At 39.7% G+C, this 19,692-nt stretch overlaps 1 protein-coding gene across 1 annotated transcript in view; it reads right to left on the bottom strand.

The window, feature by feature from the left end:
- STIL (STIL centriolar assembly protein) overlaps positions 1-19,692 on the bottom strand; it is a 53,546-nt gene that overhangs the window by 30,349 nt on the left and 3,505 nt on the right. Inside the window, exons 3-9 of the mRNA XM_049775156.1 lie at positions 18,370-18,482; positions 17,970-18,157; positions 15,532-15,779; positions 10,983-11,066; positions 8,453-8,539; positions 6,153-6,303; positions 1,675-1,784 (exon numbers count right to left, since the gene is read on the bottom strand). Of these exons, the coding sequence (XP_049631113.1) occupies positions 1,675-1,784; positions 6,153-6,303; positions 8,453-8,539; positions 10,983-11,066; positions 15,532-15,779; positions 17,970-18,157; positions 18,370-18,482 (981 nt within the window). The remainder of the gene's footprint in view (positions 1-1,674; positions 1,785-6,152; positions 6,304-8,452; positions 8,540-10,982; positions 11,067-15,531; positions 15,780-17,969; positions 18,158-18,369; positions 18,483-19,692) is intronic.

Below are 19,692 nucleotides of genomic sequence, written 5' to 3'. Positions count from 1 at the left end.
GGGGTGGACCCTGGTTTGGTTCCTGGCATCCCATATGGTTTCCTGAGCCTACCAGGAGCGATTTCTGAGTGCAGAGCTAGGAGTAACCCGAGAACTGCCGAGTGTGGCCCAAATACCAAAAAAAAAAAAAAAAAAGAGTAGCAATAGTTTCTGAACTCAGAGTCAAAGTATAAAGCAGCACAGTCTTTCTTCTTTCCTGTGGCAGAGATCAAATTAACTGGAGATTTCACACAGGTAAAATATTCCTTTCACTACTGAAAAATATTCTGTGATCCCTTAAAGTAAATTTTAGATGAGATTGTTAATATTTGGTAAATGTAACATATTCTTCATAGAATCTGGAGAACATTCGATATTCCATGATCAGTGCATATATCATATTCTATGATGGAGGGGAGCATGCCACTCCATTTATTTTATTTAGGGATTTGTTTTTTCATTTGGCTTGGGATGACACCTGGCAGCGTTTCAGGGACTACTCCCTGTGCACTGCTGCCGAATGCTTTTGGAGGTGTTTGAGGGATGATGCAGAGTTGGGAATTATGCCGTGCCTCCCTAATGCAAAGCATGCATAGTGGTCCTTTGAGCTATCTGCCCAGTCTCTCCTGCATAGCAAAAGATTCCCAGCATATTACCTGGCATACAACAGAATAAATGAACAAGTTGGACAATGAACGTGAGCTTTGATTTTAAGCATAAATTTGGCTGGTCACAGTACTCAACTGAAATTAGTTCGTCAAAAGGTAATGAAAGTGGGGCCAGAGAGATAGCATAGAGGAAAGGCATTTGCCTTGCATCCAGAAGGATGGTGGTTCAAATCCCGGCATCCCATATGGTCCCCTGAGCCTGTCTGGAGCAATTTCTGAGCCTAGAGCCAGGAGTCACCCCTGAGCGCTGCTGGGTGTGGCCCCAAAAACAAACAAACAAAAAAAGTTAATGAAAGTATTAAAATACTTACCATATTTTCTGGCGTATAAGACGACCCCCTAATTTTGCAGTTAAAACATAGGTTTAGGGGCCCGGAGAGATAGCACAGCGGTGTTTGCCCTGCAAGCAGCCGATCCAGGACCAAAGGTGATTGGTTCGAATCCCGGTGTCCCATATGGTCCCCCGTGCCTGCCAGGAGCTATTTCTGAGCAGACAGCCAGGAGTAACCCCTGAGCAATGCCGGGTGTGCCCCCCCCCCAAAAAACAAAAAACAAAAAACAAAAAAGTTAAAAAAAAACAAACAAACAAACATAGGTTTAGGCCTATATTCGCTGTATCAGACAGAACGTTCCTGTGCTGGAACTGTATGTACCACAATCACAACAAGCAAAGGTTCAAAGGTTCTACTGTCATAGACTTCCTCTCTAACTCTGGCCAATCTGAGCAGGCTTTTGACAGTGTAGATACAGGTCCAGAACATTGTCTAATTTGCATGCATAAAAAGCCTGCGTGGATTGGCTGAGTTAGAGAGGCAGTCCGAGCAGCTTTGCAGTGATTGGTGCAGGATCGAGTTGGAAAATTCGTTTTGTGGCAATATTCAGACAATTTTCGTTTAGCGGCATATTGAAACATTTTTCAGGATATACTGGGCATATAACACGACCCCCGATTTTCGGTTGACTTTTTTTTGTTTCAAAAGTCGTCTTATACGCCAGAAAATATGGTAATAGTAAAGTTATTTGTTACCTCTTAATTGAAACATTCTTAGAAACTTTGCCGAAAAACTCTGTTTCTGCATTTGGACTCTCAGCACTCATTTCGAGCTGGACTTGATTTTTGTCAGAAGGTTCAACGTTCTGAAATGGAGTTGGTATGTTAAAATTCGACTTCAATAAAAACACCAGGAAATTCTATTTATATGAAATATAGTAACTGAAATGCTAGAGGAAAATTTCTGTAACTTTAATCTTTTTTTATTTTCAGAATAATTTTATTGAAATACACTTGACATACAACATTAGTTTCAAGTACATAATAATTTGAGCTGGAGAAAAAGTATAGCAGGTAGGGTGTTTGCCCTAAATACAGCTGACCTGGGTTCGATTCCTAGAACCCTTATAGCTCTCTGAGCCTGATAGGAGTAATCTCTGAACACAAAGGCAGAAGCACGCCCTGAGCCAATACCAGGTATGGCTGAAAACAAAAACAAACAAACATACAATTATTTTATATTTGTATATAATGAAAAATGTCACTACATTAACTTTTAATTAATATATCCATCATCATACAATTACCAATTATTTTAGAGATGAGAACTTTGAAGACCCATTCTCAGAGTTAGTTTCAATACACAACACACTATCATAAATAACAGTCCATATTATATCCCCAGGACTTGTATCTTGAAGACCTCCCCCTGACAACCATCTATTGGTTTTCTGTGTCTATGAGTACAATTCATCTCTTGGTATCATTCCAGGACTGAAAAATTTGTTTCAGAGAAATGCTCACTCCCATACCAAAATCTGTAAGCACTTGTCCCTTATAAAATGGCATTCTTTTAGATCACAGCTTTATTTTTGCTTGACATTTCACTTAGTACACTTAGTACAGATCTGTTCATATTTCATAGAGCAAGATTTTTTTTAAGGCTGAATAATATTCTTTTTTTTTTTTTTTTTTTTTTTTTTTTTTTTTTTTTTTGGTTTTTGGGTTACACCCGGCAGTGCTCAGGGGTTACTCCTGGCTCCATGCTCAGAAATTGCTCCTGGCAGGCACGGGGGACCATATGGGACGCTGGGATTCGAACCGATGACCTCTTGCATGAAAGGCAAACGCTTTACCTCCATGCTATCTCTCCAGCCCCGAATAATATTCTTTGTATGGATACATTGTGAATATATATGTGGACACACACACACACACACACACATATATATATATAACATAACTAATTTTTTACTGCAGTTTGCATTACTGCACTTTATTTTTTAAACTAAAGGTTTGGGGTAATCCTTCAAGTAGGAAACCAGGGCTATTTTTCTAACAGTATACATTTGCTTCTTGTCTATGTCACATTTTATTGCTCTCAAACTTTCTTCTTTTTTCTTTGTGGTTGCTTTTGAGTCATATCCAGTGGTGCTCAGAGCTTCCCCAGCAAGACTGGGGAACCATATGGAATGCTGGTATTGAATAAAAAGTCAGTCACATGCAAGATAATTGCCCTACACACTGTATTATCTCATCAGCCCAGTTTTGACAGTGTTTCAAACTTTATTACATACTGAAGAATATCTTTAGTGAAAGGAAATGTGAATCAATGTAGCAAATATCACTGGTTTAAGAAATTTTAACAGGGCCCAGAGAAATAGCACAGCAGCGTTTGCCTTGCAAGCAGCTGATCCAGGACCAAAGGTGATTGGCTCGAATCCCGGTGTCCCATATGGTCCCCCGTGCCTGCCAGGAGCTATTTCTGTGCAGACAGCCAGGAGTAACCCCTGAGCACTGCCGGGTATGGCCCAAAAACCAAAAAAAAAAAAAAAAAGAAATTATAACAGCCACTATAGACAATATTCAACAATCACCACCCTGCACAGCCATAACACTGAGGCAAGATTTCCCACCATCATTAAGTTTAGGAAACAGAAAACCTTTCCATCATTGGTTTTGGGACCACACACAGGTATTCTCAGGTAGTACAGTACATGTGTACCTAGCTTTGTGCTCAGGAGACATATGTGATACCAAGGATTGAAATGGAGTTAGCCACATGAAAAGCAAGCACCCTGCCTGCTGTATTATCTTTCTAGTCCCTAAGCCTGTTTCACTTCTTTCAGTAAGGTGGGGAAGTTACTCTTGGCTCTACACTCAGCAATTACTCCTGGTGGTGCTTAGAGACTCTATGGGGTGCCAGGCAACAAAACGGGGTCAGCCACATGCAAAGCAAGTTTCCTACCTGCTGTGCTCTCGCTTTAGGCCCTACAGACACCAATTTATTGTCTAAGAAACTATGTTATTCCAGTTCATCTTAAAAACTAAGGCAAAGAAAATATTAAAATCACAAATTAGCTCTCAATAACAAAATGATGCAACATGAAAATTATTTTTATTATTACTAAATAGTATATTATTCAAATAATACCCAGAGACAATAGAGATGAGGGCCAGAAGGACCAGCCATGATATAAAGCTTATCACAAAGAATGTTAAGTACAGTTAGAGAAATAACTACACTAATAATTACCATGACAATGATAGAAAAATACAATGCCTGTCTCGAAAATAGGCAGGGGATGGGAGATGAGGGAAATGGAGAACATTGGTGGCAGGAAAGTTGCACTGGAGGAGGGGAGTGTGCATTTTATGACTGAAACCTATGTTTCAGTCATATGAACATGTATGTAACCATGGTGCTTAAATAAATTATTTTCATCAAAAATTTCCCCCACTTTACTAAATAGTTAAATAGTATATTATTAAAGTAAAATTATTGATTATATTTTTAAAAATTCTTTATAATACCTTTGACACACAAATATACCAATGATATGCCCAATTTAGCTTTGAATTATATATAATATTAGGGTAATTTCATTCATTTTTGTTTACCTGTAGTTTCTTTCTGTTTTTTTTTGTTTGTTTGTTTTTTTCCCATTTTTTTCGGCCATATGTATCTACGCTCAGAGTTTACTACTGGCAGGCTCAGGGACTATATGAGGTTCTAGGGACTGAATCCATGTTAGCTGCATGCTAACCTGCTGTCCTATCACCCCAGCCCCTTTTTCCTCTATTTAATTTGGTGGGGGGGGGGGGCTCACCCAGGGGCATTCAGGGGTTACTCCTGGCTCAGTACTCAGAAATCGCTCCTGGCAGGCACGGGCAGCGGGGGTGGGTGGGTGGGAACTATATGGGATGCCGGGATTCGAACCAATGTCAGTTCAGGTTGGCCGCTTACAAGGCAAAAGCTCTACCACTGTGCATTTCTCTGGAACCTTTTCCTTTTTCATAATAGGGCTTCATGTATAAACTTTAAAACACTACACCTCCACTAGAGTGACAACATACAAATTCTTAATATATTCTTTAAAGATTTGTTTGTTTGTTTGTTTGGGGGTCACACCTGGCAGTGCTCAGGGGTTATTGCTGGCTCCAGGCTCAGAAATCGCTCCTGCAGGCTCGGGGGACCATATGGGATGCCAGGATTCGTACCAATGACCTTCTGCATGAAATGCAAACGCCTTACCTCCATGCTATCTCTCCGGCCCCTATATTCTTTAACGATTTTAGAAAAATCATGGACAAAGTATTTGATGAATATCCTCTTACTGTGTAAGAAAAAAATGATCAAAAATTTACAAATACGACATTACAGAGTATAGCAGGTAACATGCTTACTGTGCATGCAGGTGACACTTTTTAATCCCTTGCACTATATATGGTCCCATGAGCTCTGCAAGGAGGGATCCATGAGATTGAATTAGAAGTGACCCCCTCAGGGCCGGAGAGATAGCATGGAGGTAAACTGTTTGCCTTGCATGCAGAAGGACAGTGGTTCGAATCCTGGCATCCCATATGGTCCCCTGAGCCTGCCAGGAGCGATTTCTGAGCACAGAGCCAGGAGTACCTCCTGAGTGCCTCCGGGTGTGACCCAAAAATAAACAAACAAAAAAATTAAAAAAAAAAAAAAGAAGTGATCCCCTCCTAAACACAGACAACTACAAAACAAGCCAGAAGAATAAGTAAAGTTTGAAGTGCATATCTTATATATGGGTTCCTGGACTTAATCCCTGGAAAAACTTAAACTCCTGAAAACTGCTTAAAGTGGCCTTTGAGCAATGTCAGGAGTTGCTCTTAACACGGCAGATTTTGCTCCTTCACTAAAATTTAAAAACAAAATTAAGTAGAAAGCCAGAGCTATAGCACAGCAGATAGGGCACTTGCCTTGCACGTTGCTGACCCGGGTTCAATCCCTGGTATTCTATTATCATCCCTCATGCCTGCCAGGAGCAATTTCTGAGTGCAGTCAGGAATAACCCAGGAGCACCGCTGGGTGTGGCCCCCAAACAAACAAACAAACAAACAAACTATAAATGAAATCAGTATTCAACAAAATTAAAAATATATGTCTAAGCAGGTTAAGTTATTTTAAAGATTAAAGACCAGGTCAACATACAACTCTAAATTGTCACTAATAAAGTCACTTACGTACTCAAATCACTTACTTTGAAATAATGTAATGTTTCCTTGCTGGTTAATAGCTGAAACTGAAGGTCAGAAAATCTGTCATCAAAGGGCAGGCATTCATAAAACTCAGGATCCTTATGTGTCATAGAATACAGAACTATAATAAACTTTCCAGATTCTGAAAAAACTCTGAACAGGCAAAAAAGTCATATAATTAAATGTATTGAGGATAACAGAAGCATATTCAAAGTATCCCAAAGAACTCAAGATGAGGTTCTCAATCTCCTTAGTAGACTAACCAACCAGACCTTATAGTACCAGCACCAGCAGTTTCTCAGGATACCAGTAGTAGTCAGGGAACTTTAGAGACCATAACCAACAGTGGGGACCTTCTGGACTGTCCCCAAGGATAACCAAGGGACCATGTAATACCAGAAATCAAATTGAAATATGTTGCATGTAACACATGTGCCTTAACCCCTTGCACTATCACTCTGGACCCAACTTATTTATTTTTAAATATTTTTTTCTTCTTTTTTTGGGGGGTGGTAGTGGTGGTGGTGGTGGTGGAAGTTTTGGCCCATATCCAGTAGTGCTCAGGGGTAACTCCTAGCTCTGTTCTTAGAAATACTATGCTGGGGATTGAACCTGAGTCGGCCACCTGCAAGGCAAATGCCCTTTAGGCTGTACTATGGCTCCTGTTCCATTTTTTCCCCTTTCTTAAAAAGGGCTTTGAGCCATACCCTTCAGTACTCCTAGCTCTATATACTGGGATCTGCTGGCTGTGCTTGGGGGATCATATGTGATACTGGGGACCAAGCTTGTGTTGACCACATGCAAGATAAATAAATACCCTACCTGCTATACTATGGCTCCAGCCCAAGCACTAGTCTTTAAAAATATATATACATATGTGTATATATATTAGATAAAATTTATTCTTAAGTTGTAAAATAGATGTCTCATAAGTTCTTATTTCTATCACCAAAGGTTATTTACTATGTCCAGTTTTGTTCTTGAATTTCACATAAGTAGAATCAATTATGCAATGCTTTGTGAGTGGGTAAGAGCAATGATTTTCAGATTAATTCATGTTGGCGTATATGTCAACAGGTTGTCTTAATGGCAAGAACTATGACATAAATAATGCAAACAACATTGTTTATTCAATCTCCCCATCCATCTAATCTCATTAGGCTATTCCAATGCTGTTTGTTGAAAGGGTTTCTTCACCACATAGATAGCTCTGCTCTGTTCTGTGGATCTACTGTTTTACTTTTTCCAAATTCCACACAACCTTTGATTTATAATCTTATAATAATTAGGCATGTAAAATTTTCACAGTTTAGTGGGGTTTTTTTTGGTGGGGGGAGATACACCTGGCACTGCTCAAGGACTATTCCTTAACTTTTGTACTATCATATCACTACAGCCCCAGAATTTTCTGAATTTTGTGTCAAACCATGCAGTGCTCAGGGCTTACTCCTGCTCTGCGCACAGGGGTCACTCCATACTTGGGAAGACCATATAGGGTGCTTGCTGGACATTCAAACCGGAACTGACTACATGCAACACAAATGACATATACACATCTTTATTTTTCCCCAATAATTGAATTGCATAATATAGTTGCCAAGATAAAAATAAACCTTAACATTCTCACAAAATGACAAAGCTCCAAGGTAAACACACAAAATAACATAATTAAATTAGGAGTTAATTAAGAAATAAAGTTTCTTACTAGTTCCAATGCTCAGAATTTAAAGACTGTGCTCCAAAAGAAGTCTATGCATCTTGCTTGCCTTAACTGTTTCTTAAACTATTAGTTGTATTGTATAATTTAAAATATTTGTAACAAATTCATCTCATCACAATGAAGATTAATTTTTTCTTTATAATTTGGTGGGTTCTTTTTTTTAACAGGGGTTACACCTGTGGTACTTACAGTATCAGCAGTACACAGAGTTCAAACTTACGATCTAACACACGTTAGATACGCTCATACTCTAGCACTTAAACTGTTTCCCAGTCCTTCATTTGTAAACTAGGATATTAGAGGAGATGCAATTTAACATTTTCTCACACTTCTAAATACGTTTGTCTACTATATTATAATTCTATGAGTGAGGAAGTGAATTCCTTCATATTTCGAAGCAATCTGACACCTCACCTTTTTTCTGATTTCATTTCAATTTAATAGAAGATAAATTTTTCTTAATTTGCTTGGTCTTCTGATTTGTGAGTATTCTAAAAGGATAAGGTGCTTCATCAATCCTAAATTAGTGCAATCAAGTATGATTTGAGGAAAGATAAAAAGACAGAAAAAAACTTTACTTGCCTTTCTTGAATAGAAGAACTGAACATGTATCTCAAGCAGCAAGCCCATACTTGAGGATTATAGATATGTATAATTCCAGACAACCAACTTAAAGAAAAAGAGAAATTAAAAACTATAGTCATTTACAAACAATATTTAATATTTTTGGCATTCACTGGTAACTAAAAAGGATTCATAAACAAGTCTAGAAGAGGAAGAAAGGGAGGAAGGGAGGGAGGGAAGAAAAGAAGAGGACGGAGAGAAGAGAAGGGAGAGAAGAGGAAAGGGAAGGAAGGGTGGCAAATAGAACAATTAGGAGAGAAAGAAGTTAGCAGCCTAAAACCATATAATTGACAGGATTAAATACTATTACTTATTCACTCCACAGTAAATACTAGTATAATATCAAACACAAAGCAAGTAAATTTCAAGAACCACAAAACATTTGTAAAATGCCGGTGAGATAGCATGGAGGTAAGGCATTTGCCTTTCATGCGAAAGGATGGTGGTTCGAATCCCGGCATCCCATATGGTCCCCTGTGCCTGCCAGGGGCAATATCTGAGCGTAGAGCCAGGAGTAACCCCTAAGCGCTGCCAGGTGTGACCCAAACACCAAAAAAAAAAAAAATCTCATTTTTTCACTTTGCATAGATGATTTCCTCATATTAGTTCCCTTACTCACCAATCCTCTCTTCTAGTATCCATTCCCTTAAAGGTTCAGCTCAAGTTTTCTTCTCAAAAAAAAAAGTCTCCAATCACCTGTCTCTTACTTATAAAGCTGAATTATTCATTGCATGCAAATTCTATACTTATTTTTTAGCTTCTGACATGTGAATGTTAATATTCTTTAACCTCACCTAAATTTTGGAATGGACTTTAAACAGCATAGTTCTGAGTCCTGGATTCTCCAAGGGTACCCTGCTTTTTTTCAAGGGGGCATATGACTCAAAAAGTTCCTTAGAGGGGCCGGAATGGTAGCACAGTGGTAGAGCGCTTGCCTTGCATGCAGCTGACCCAGGACAGACAAAGGTTCAATCCCAGGCATCCCATATGGTCTTCCTTGAACCAGGGGCCATTTTTGAGTGCAGAGCCAGGTATAAACCCTGAGCACTGTTGGTGTGCCCCCTCCCCCAAAAAATAGTTATTTAGAAGCCTGAGGGAGACTTTCGGCTATTCTCTGCTGTGCCCATGGTTCTGAGAAAGCCTGAGGATGCATGGCTGCTCTGACGATGCCCAGAGAAGACTGGTACTAGGGATCTAACTAAGGCTGGCTACATGCATGGCAAGCATCTTATCCTCTGTACTATCTCTCCTCTCCTCCCCCCTCCCATCCCCTCCACTCCCCTCCCCTCCCCTCCTCTCCTCTCCTCTCCCTCTTTCCCTCCCCTCCTCTCCTCTCTTCACCTCCCCTCTTTTTCCCCCTCCTCCCCCCCTCTCTCCCCCCCTCTCTCTCCTGAGTTCAGAGCCAAAAGTAAACCCTGATTACCACTAGGTGTGGTCCAAAATTTAAAAAAACAAACAAAAAAACCTAGGATAGGCTCAATACCATAGCAGGTAGGGCAGGGCATTTGCCTTGCACTCAAAAATCCACCTGTTTCAATACCTAGCATCCCGTAAGTCCCTTGAGCTTAGCAGGAGGCTGCAGAGCCAGAGTAACATCTGAACACTACCAGGTATGACCCCAAAACAAAAACAAAACAATAACAAACCCAAGGAACCCTTAATATAAGGAATAAGATTCTGGGGCTCAAATTAGACCAGAATTCAACTTTTTGTCTTATAAAACTGTCTTATACAGTTTCTCTGAATATTGGACTAAAATATATTTTAATTGATTCTGCTATTAAAATATGTGTGTAGGGGCTGGAGAGATAGCACAGCGGTAGGGCACTTGCCTTGCGAGCGGCTGACCCAGGATCAATGGTGGTTTGAATCCCGGCATCTCATAGGTCCCCTGTGCCTGCCAGATGTGATTTCTGAGCAGAGAGCCAGGAGTAACCCCTGAGCACTGCCGGGTGTGACCCAAAAACCAAAAAAAAAAAAAAAAAAAAAATGTGTGGGGCCAGTAGGTTAAGTTATTTGTTTCATTCAACTAACCCAGGTTCAATACCCAATTATCCTATATGGTCCTCCAAGCATGCCAAGACTGATCCTTGAGTGCAAAGTCAAGAGTAACCCCTGAAAAATGATGAGTATGCCCCCAAAACAAACTAAATAAATGGGATTTTAAAAGCTCAGATGGGCTAGTGTGTATAGTATATATTGTATAGTAGATGTATGTTTGCCTTGAATGCAGCAGACCTGGATTCAATCACTGGTATCCCCATTTTGTCCTCTGAGTATAGGGACAGGGGTGAGCCCTGAGCACAGCTGGATGTGGCCACAAAACAAAAAATAAAAGCAATAGATAAAATAAGTTCAGGAATCACTAGCCTTTGTTGCTCTATAAAATAGTCTAAGTATTACTATTCATGCTACAACTGATTGGCATGCATATGCTTATGAATGCATATATGACCGAAAAGATTACCATAAATAATGCGACACTTACATTCCCACTAATGGCAGAGAAGAAACCTTGGGATCAGACTCCAGCAAAAGTAACAACTTGCGAGTTTCATCCATGGTTAGATATCTAAACAGAAGGTATGCAAATAAAAACAAGTTCAAGTATGTTCTTTTTATTTAAGCAAGATGAGTATTGAAGCAGCATACTCTGGGCTGTGGAGATGACTCAAATGAATGTTTTAGTTCACACAGAGGTTCACAGATCAAAATATGTAATAAAAAAAAGACTTTAGTAAGAGGAATAGGCTTAAAGATGCAATACCTTACTATTTCTATTATTTAAAATGGTTACTGGTGGGGCCTGGAGAGATAGTACAGAGGGAAAGGAGCTTGCCATGCACGAAGCCAACATAGGTCTGATCCTCAGCTTCCCATACAATGTGCCAAGTACCACCAGAAATAAGTACTGAGTCAGTAATAATTCCAAAATATGAGAGTAAAAGTTTGTGTTTCTAAAAAGTAATAATAATAATTTTAAAATAAATTTTGTTCTATGGGGGTCAACTTATTTTAATTAAAGTACTAAAAATCATTGGGGCTGGAGGGATAGCACAGTGGGTAGGGTGTTAGCCTTGCATGCAGCTAACACATCTGGGTTCGATCCCTGGAATCCCATCTAATCCCCTGAGCCTGCCAGGAGTGATTTCAGAGTGCAAAGTCAAAAGTAAGGCCTGAGCGCCACCAAGTATGGCTCAAAAATAAGGCTGAAAAGTTCAGAAGCAACCATGTGATAAGATAAAACTACAACAGACAAGATGTGTCACTGAAGGAGGTCAGGTGAGGGAGTCAACCTTCCCCCATATATATTCCTTCTACAAGAACTCTGGCACAATCACAATAAAAACCCAAAACTTACTGTCCCATAAAAAAATTGTATTACATTTTTACTTTCATCACATCCATTGACAACAATTAGTAATTCAGCAATTCAGGTAATACATAAGGGTTGAGAGTTAACTTTGATGTTATAGCTTTAAAACACGAAAATAAAAACTATGACCTTAAATACAGGTAATGACTTTCAGGTAATAAAAAATGCTGAGAGCTAATTTGACAGCTATAGCTCTAACACACACACACACACACACACACACACACACACACACACACACACACCAAATACAATTCATTTGTTAACAAAATCTATTTGATGGTACCACTAAGAATATTATTTCATTGCTATAAAAACTTTAAAACACAAAGTTAAATTTTTTAAATCATGAGCAAGTTGATTGAGTGCAGGGACATCAATAAACTAAACCCCGCCTTTTTGTTTGTTTGTTTGTTTGTTTGTGTTTGTAAGCTCTTTTGCCTTCACAGACCTGAAAAATTTCTATTCTTTTTTTTTATTTGTTTGGTTTTGTTTTTATTTGGGGGGGGGGGTGAAGCACACACGTTGGTGCTCAGGGGTTACTCCTGGCAGGCTGGGAGCCCATATGAGATGCTGGGGATTGAAATTGGGTCAGTCCTAAATCACTCGTGGTGGGCTGGGGGCCCATAGGGATGCCAGGAATCAAAGTGGGTCTCTCCCGGGTCAGCTATATGCAAGACAAATGCCCCACTGCTGTGCTATCTTTTCAGCCCCAGCCCCAGATTTCTTTTTTCTTTTCTTTTCCTTTTTTTTTTGTTTTTTTGTTTTTTTGTTTATGCACTCAGAAATCAATTGCTCCTGGCTCAGGGGAATATAGGGGACGCTGGGTTTGAACTCAGGTCAGTCCTGGGTCAGCCGCATGCAAGGCAAAAGCCCTACTGCTGTGCTATCACTCCAGCCCACCAGCCCCACATTTCTATTTAAAGAACAATCTCATGCTTTCCATGATGCTCCCAGGCTATCTGGACACACACCCCTGCTCTCCCTACATTATTTACACAAATCTCCATTATATTTATCTACACCATGCCTACACATTAACAAACCTATTGAATAGCAAGCTTTTCAAAAATCTAAGGGGCCAGAGAAATAGTACAGTGAGCATGGCACTTGCTTGCACATGGCCAACCCAGGTTCAATCCCTGGCACCGCATCTGGTACCCAGAACTGCTAGGAGTGATTCCTGAGCACAGAACCAAGAGTTAATCTTAAGCAAGGCCATGTGCAGCCCCAAACAAAAAAACAAATTTAAAAATCCATTTAGGGCCCCGGAGAGATAGCACAGCAGTGTTTGCCTTGCAAGCAGCCGATCCAGAACCAAAGGTGGTTGGTTCGAATCCCGGTGTCCCATATGGTCCCCCGTGCCTGCCAGGAGCAATTTCTGAGCAGACAGCCAGGAGTAACCCCTGAGCACCGGCAGGTGTGACCCAAAAACCAAAAAAAAAAAATAATAATAATAATAATAATAATAATAATCCATTTAGGGCCTGGGCGAGATAGCACAGCAGGCGTTTGCCTTGCAAGCAGCCGATCCAGGACCAAAGGTGAGTGGTTCAAATCCCGGTGTCCCATATGGTCCCCCATGCCTGCCAGGAGCTATTTCTGAGCAGACAGCCAGGAGTAACCCCTGAGCACCGCCAGGTGTGACCCAAAATCCAAAAACCAAAAAAAACAAAATCCATTTAATTGTAGCATCAATACCTATTCTATAATGGCTCCTAGTAATATTAAACAACTGAATGTGGTCAAAGTAAAGGAGGAATATCACAATTTATTTTTTGTTGTTGTTGTTGTTTGTTTTTGGGTCACACCCAGCAGCACTCAGGGGTTACACCTGGCTCTATGCTCAGAAATCGCTCCTGGCAGGCTCGGGGGACCATATGGATGTCAGGATTCGAACCACCATCCTTCTGCATGCAAGGCAAACTATCTACCTCCGTGCTATCTCTCCAGCCCTGACAATTTTAATAATTTAACCTAGGGAAGGGCAACAAAGTGGACAATTAGAATACTGTACATCTTTAGTTACTAACTAGTAAGCTAAGGGTCCTCTACAGAATACTAATACTCCATAGAGTACTAATTCAAAGCAAATTCATCTTTAGAGATAGGTAAGTCTAGCATTAAGAAGAAATTGTTGAAAAAAATAAAAAAAAAATAAAAAAATAAAATAAAAAAAAAAAAGAAGAAATTGTTGGGCCCGGAGAGATAGCACAGCGGTGTTTGCCTTGCAAGCAGTCGATCCAGGATCAAAGGTGGTTGATTCGAATCTCAGTGTCCCATATGGTCCCCCGTGCCTGCCAGGAGCTATTTCTGAGCAGACAGTCAGGAGTATCCCCTGAGCACGGCCGGGTGTGGCCCAAAAACAAACAAAAAAAAAAAGAAGAAATTGTTATTGGATGTGACCCCTCCCCCCAAAATTGTTCTTCTGGTCAATGTTAACACAAACCCCATGTACTAATTGGAAAAAAAATTCACTACTCCAATATAATTAAATGTTCTAGTTAAATTTTCCACTCCAATTCTTTTATTTTGTAATATGTAAACACCTTTTCCTTTGTGGCACTGCAACAGGAAGAAGCTCTGGTCAGCATGAGAGACTCAGTTTTGGCTGGAGAGATAGTTCGAGCAGGCCGCTTGCTTTGCCTTTGCCAAATCTAGGTTTAATCCGTGTACTACATAAGGGCACCCCACCCCAACCCTAGCCAGAAGTGATCCCTAAGCAGTCAGGTGTGACTTCAAATCCAAAACAAACAAAAAAGATTAAAACTAGGCCTATTTTACTATTTCAGGGACCTACTGAAAAATGAAATTCTCTTCTTTATATCCTCTGCTGAAGAGAATTTTCAGAGTACAAAACTTGGAATTGAATGTGACCTGGCATGCGTTTTGGACTCCAGAGACCTAACAGGAACTAGGGTGGAGTCAGTGGGAAAGGAAGCCAGAAGAAACTGCCGATGCTTTTAAGCAGAGAGGGCCTACATTGTCTAAAGTGGTTCAGTAAACAATGGGTAAAGAAAGTGGGTGAGGAAGCAGCCCCCTGGAGGATCAGATAGAGTGCAATTTGATTTGCATTTGCTAAAGAAATTCTAAGTGGTTATAGGAAGCTACAGAAGCTGCTTGCATTAGGTCTATGAGGAAACTCCACCCACAAATAAATGACAATTTGATAAGCAAGGGCATTATACAGTACTAAAAATTTTTAATTAACCCCTTTTCTCTGAAATGCTCATTATTCAATTAAAATGCTACATATTATACATTCTCAAGCCAATATTAGGCTCATAATTAGAGTATACAGTTCAAAAAAAAGGGGGGGGCAAAGACCTAAAACCTAGGGGAAATACAATATGATAATTTCTCTTTATATTTTCATATCACAAAATACAATCATTTTAATATATTTTCACATTCCACAATACAACCATTTAACATATTATTATTTTATACAAATTGTATACAAATTTTTCTTGGAGTGGACATAAAATATTAACCAAAATCCAACAACTTCATTTTTCACTTCTCCTAATTACAACCACAGATTTCTGAGATGTAAACGAATTTGCAATTCTTTCACCTTATGACTGGAATATATTAATGGAACCATTATTATTTTAAGTATTGGACTAATGGATTAAAAGAAAACTAATCATTTACTTACCCGTATTTGTAGGTACCTTGAACTTGAGAAATATTCAACTCGCTGCTCAAGTTCCTTGCCAGAGCTGTTGGAATAATCGAGATGGGCTTGACAGGTGTGCACTTGAAGCTGTTTGCCAAAGTTACTGCTGCACAATTCAAGTCAAAATTCACACTGTCCGGACTCTCTGCTGAAGTGATATGAGCTCTTAGAGAAAGCAATTTACCACAGTCCAAGAATTCTTTGCTACATACATGGTGCTGTAGAACCTGTAGAAGAATCAACAGCACACATTTATTTCAGAACTCTTAAAAGTGGGAATGACAAGGGGTCAGCGAGGTAGCGCTACAGATCGCGACCGCGGTTCAATCCCCCAGTGTCCCTTATGGTCCCCCCAAGCCAGGGGCAATTTCTGAGCGCTTAGCCATGAGTAACCCCTGAGATTCAAACGGGTGTGGCCCGAGAAACCAAAAAAAAAAAAAGGTGGGAATGACAATATAGTGGGTAGCTTGCCTAACAAATAGCTGTCCCTAAATTCATTCCTTAACACTCCATATCATCCCCTAAGCACACGAGGAATGATTCAGAACAGAGCCAACTGTAAGCCCTGAGGATCAAAATAAATAAATAAAAACTTCAAAACTGGTTTATTTTGAGAAAGGTTTTGCTTCAAACCTATGCACACCATACATGAAAGATAACAAATGTTTGGTCTAGAGAGAGTACAGTAGGAAGGCACTACTTAATCTGCATGTGGATGACCTGGGTTCAAACCCAGAAACTCTAGGCACTTAGTTCATGTGGTCCCCTAAGCCAGAATTAATCGCTGAATACAGAGAAAAATAAGAAATAAATAAATAAATAAATAAATGGTTCTAATTTGCAACAATAGTTCTCTCATTTCTTCCACTTTACCAAAAGGTTACACGAATAATTAAATCAAAGAGGAATTACTCTATCAAGCTCCAAGGTGCAATTCTAACTTAGATGATGAAGCAGCATTTCAATTCTTACTAGCCATGATTCTTTCTATACATATTCAGAATATTTGGGGGGGGGGGCGTGGGGATGATCAATACTCAAAACTAAATCTCAGAAAATCTGAAGTCCATTCCTCTTTGACTCTTCCTCTTTACTCCAATCATGATGCTAGTTTTTCTTCCACCATTGTTATGCCCAGTGATTTTTCTAGTCTCACTGCCATTATCTACCACAGTTAATACACCTCTCCAAACACCACACTACTGCAGCGCACTAAGCTTCTGATTTCAATCTGACTTATCAGATTATCCCTGATATAATAGTACTTGTTCTTTATTGAAACTTTCAGTGTTTGTGGCTCATACCACAAAGTAGCCTGAGAGAGAAAAAATCTCTACAATCTGGTCAAATTTATACTCCAAAAATCCAACAAAAATCTATTATCTTCAATGCCACCTAGACACATTTTGCAGTCTGTTCTCTGGATGACACTGCTTCCTCTTCTGAAATGCTATGTCTATACACTACCTATGGTTCCTGCTTTTAAACCTAACATTTAATTACATTTTAAGTATATAGGCAATTAGAAATCATCATACATATTAAATATAGATCTATTGAGGCCGGAGAGATAGCATGGAGGTAAGGCATTTGCCTTTCATGCAGAAGGATGGTGGTTTGAGTCCCGGCATCCCATATGGTCCCTCAAGCCTGCCAGGAGCGATTTCTGAGCATAGAGCCAGGAGGAACCCCTGAGCGCTGCCGGGTGTGACCCAAAAACCAAAAACCAAAAATCAAAAAAAAAAAAAAAAAAAAAATATATATATATACCTATTAAAATAGTACAATTTGATGCTTGTGTTGAAATAACAATTATCATGCTATATGTGTTATATGTCAATTATAACTTAAAAAATCTGTTATCTTTTATTTGTCAATTATAACTCTTAAAAAAATCTGCTATAACAATGATAGAACTGAATGGTACCATGCTAAATGAAAAAAACTCAGAAGGACAAAAACAAATACCTCACTCATATGAGGTAAATAAAGAAACAAAACACAGTAATTAATGTTGTCTAGTGAAAAACTCTGATGACAGAATTGAGGCTACCAAAAAAGACTGGGGTAGAGGGAGTGGAAGGAAAGGGTGTGGTGGAAATATGGTGATGAACACTATATACTCTAAATCTTATAAGCATTTTCAGTCATGTAAACCAGTGCTTTCTCAATTAAAAAAAAAAAAAAAAAAAAAGAACAAATACAGGACCACAGCAGTAGTACAGCAGGTGGTGTGCTTGCCTTGTACCCGGTTGACTGGGTTTAATCCCTGGAACTTCATAGGGGTTTGTGAGTTCCAGCAGGGGTGATTCCTGAGTACAGAATCAGGAGTCAGTCCTGAGCATAGCTGAATGTATATCAAAAACCAAATAAAAAGAAGATTCAAGTTCTCCCTCCCCCCAATTTTTTTTTCAAACCTTGAAAGCAGAACTGAAGTCATCTGCATTATGAACTGTGATTTCTCTCGAACAATGTCCTTGAACTTGAACTTTACACGGGATCACGAAGTCCCCAGGAAGAGAAGCAGTAGGCTTTCTTTCTAAGCATTCAGGTATTTCTCGACCAGGATCAAAGCGATCTACTGTCAATGTCACACCTTCTTCATCTAAAAAACAAAATAGCGATTATTATGTAGCCTGCCAGTTAAAATGTGCCTCGGATACTGAAGGAGGAAGTCCTTATCAGTAAAATCAATAAACAAGTCCCATTCTAGTAAAAAAAAAATCTAATTTTATTAGTAAAAATTTATATTATGATCAGAAATCACTGAACTTAAGTTCTATTATAACTACAAAAACAGCTTTTTTAGTATATTACCTTCATCTACTGTGAGAGCTCCAAGTAAAAAGCATGACAAGATTTTTTTATTCTGTTTTGCATGACGACAAGCAAGTCGGATGACCTTTTCCGTTATTATGAGTTTTGGTTTTCTGAAAAACAACAATAAATGTGGTGAATCTGGTATCCTAAAAAACCCTCTTTCAACAAAATTTGGTCTAAAGTGTCTAAAAACACATCTTTAAAAGATGTACAGGAAGATGGCTCAAAGGACTGGAGCACACTTTATGCACAGGTGCCCAGATTCTTGGCCCAGCACTGAATGGTGCCTATTGCTACACATGATCCGAGTAGCCCAATCACTGCTGGGTATGGCTCCCAAACACATACCAAATACAGGCCAGAGAAAGCTCAGCAGACTAGAATCTGAATTTGACTGCTTTGTTTTGTTGGATGGTTTTGGGGCTATACACAGGAATTACTCTTGGTAGTGCTTGGGGGTACCATTTGCAATGTCAGGGATTGAAGCCGGATCAACTGCATGCAAGGCAAGCACCCTATCTGCTGTACTATCCGTTGGCCTCAAGAACCTGAGTTTGAACTCTGGATGCTAAGAACCAGTATTGCTATGGTATCCCTGTTGCTATGAACTCAGTACGGCTATGGTGTCGTGGTTGTCTCCAGCACTGTTGGGCTCTGACAGTTTGGTCTTGGGCTATAGTATTGAATCAGTTGGTCTAGTTGGTCAGGCAGTGCCAGGAAAGGCCTGATGGAAACCCAACTTTCACCTTATAAAAGTATACAGCTTGGCTGGAGTGAAAGTAGACTGGGTAAGGTGCTTGCTTTGCACACACCCAAGCCAGATCTGAACCCCAACATCCCATATGTTCCCCCAAACACTATCAGAGTAATTTCTGAGAATAGATCCTGGAGTAACTTCTAAGCATTGCTGAATGTAGCCCAAAAACAGAAACAAAATGTACAGAAAGATCACTGTAGGGAACCCAGGGTCAAACCATAAGCAGAAATTATAGTTGGGGCCGGAGCAATAGCACAGGGATAGGGCATTTTCCTTGCACACAGCCAACCTTGGACGAAACCTAGTTTAATTCTTGGAATCCCAGATGGTCCCGAGTCTGCCAGGGGAATTTCTGAGTGCAGAGCCAGGAGTAACCTGAGTGCTGCCGGGTGTGGCCCAACCCCCACCCCTCAAAAAAAATGTTATAATTGTTCTCTAGGCATTTATTCAAATTTTATGAACCGGAATAAGACTCACGAAACTATGAGGTCAGGGTGCGGCAGATAAAGTAGAGCTTGTCTAGTAATTGGCTGACCTGGATTGGGTCCCTAGCACTCCATATG

This window comes from Suncus etruscus, chromosome 6 (assembly GCF_024139225.1).
Source record: "Suncus etruscus isolate mSunEtr1 chromosome 6, mSunEtr1.pri.cur, whole genome shotgun sequence".
Lineage (NCBI taxonomy): Eukaryota > Metazoa > Chordata > Mammalia > Eulipotyphla > Soricidae > Suncus > Suncus etruscus.
This window is presented reverse-complemented; position numbering and strand designations above follow the sequence as displayed.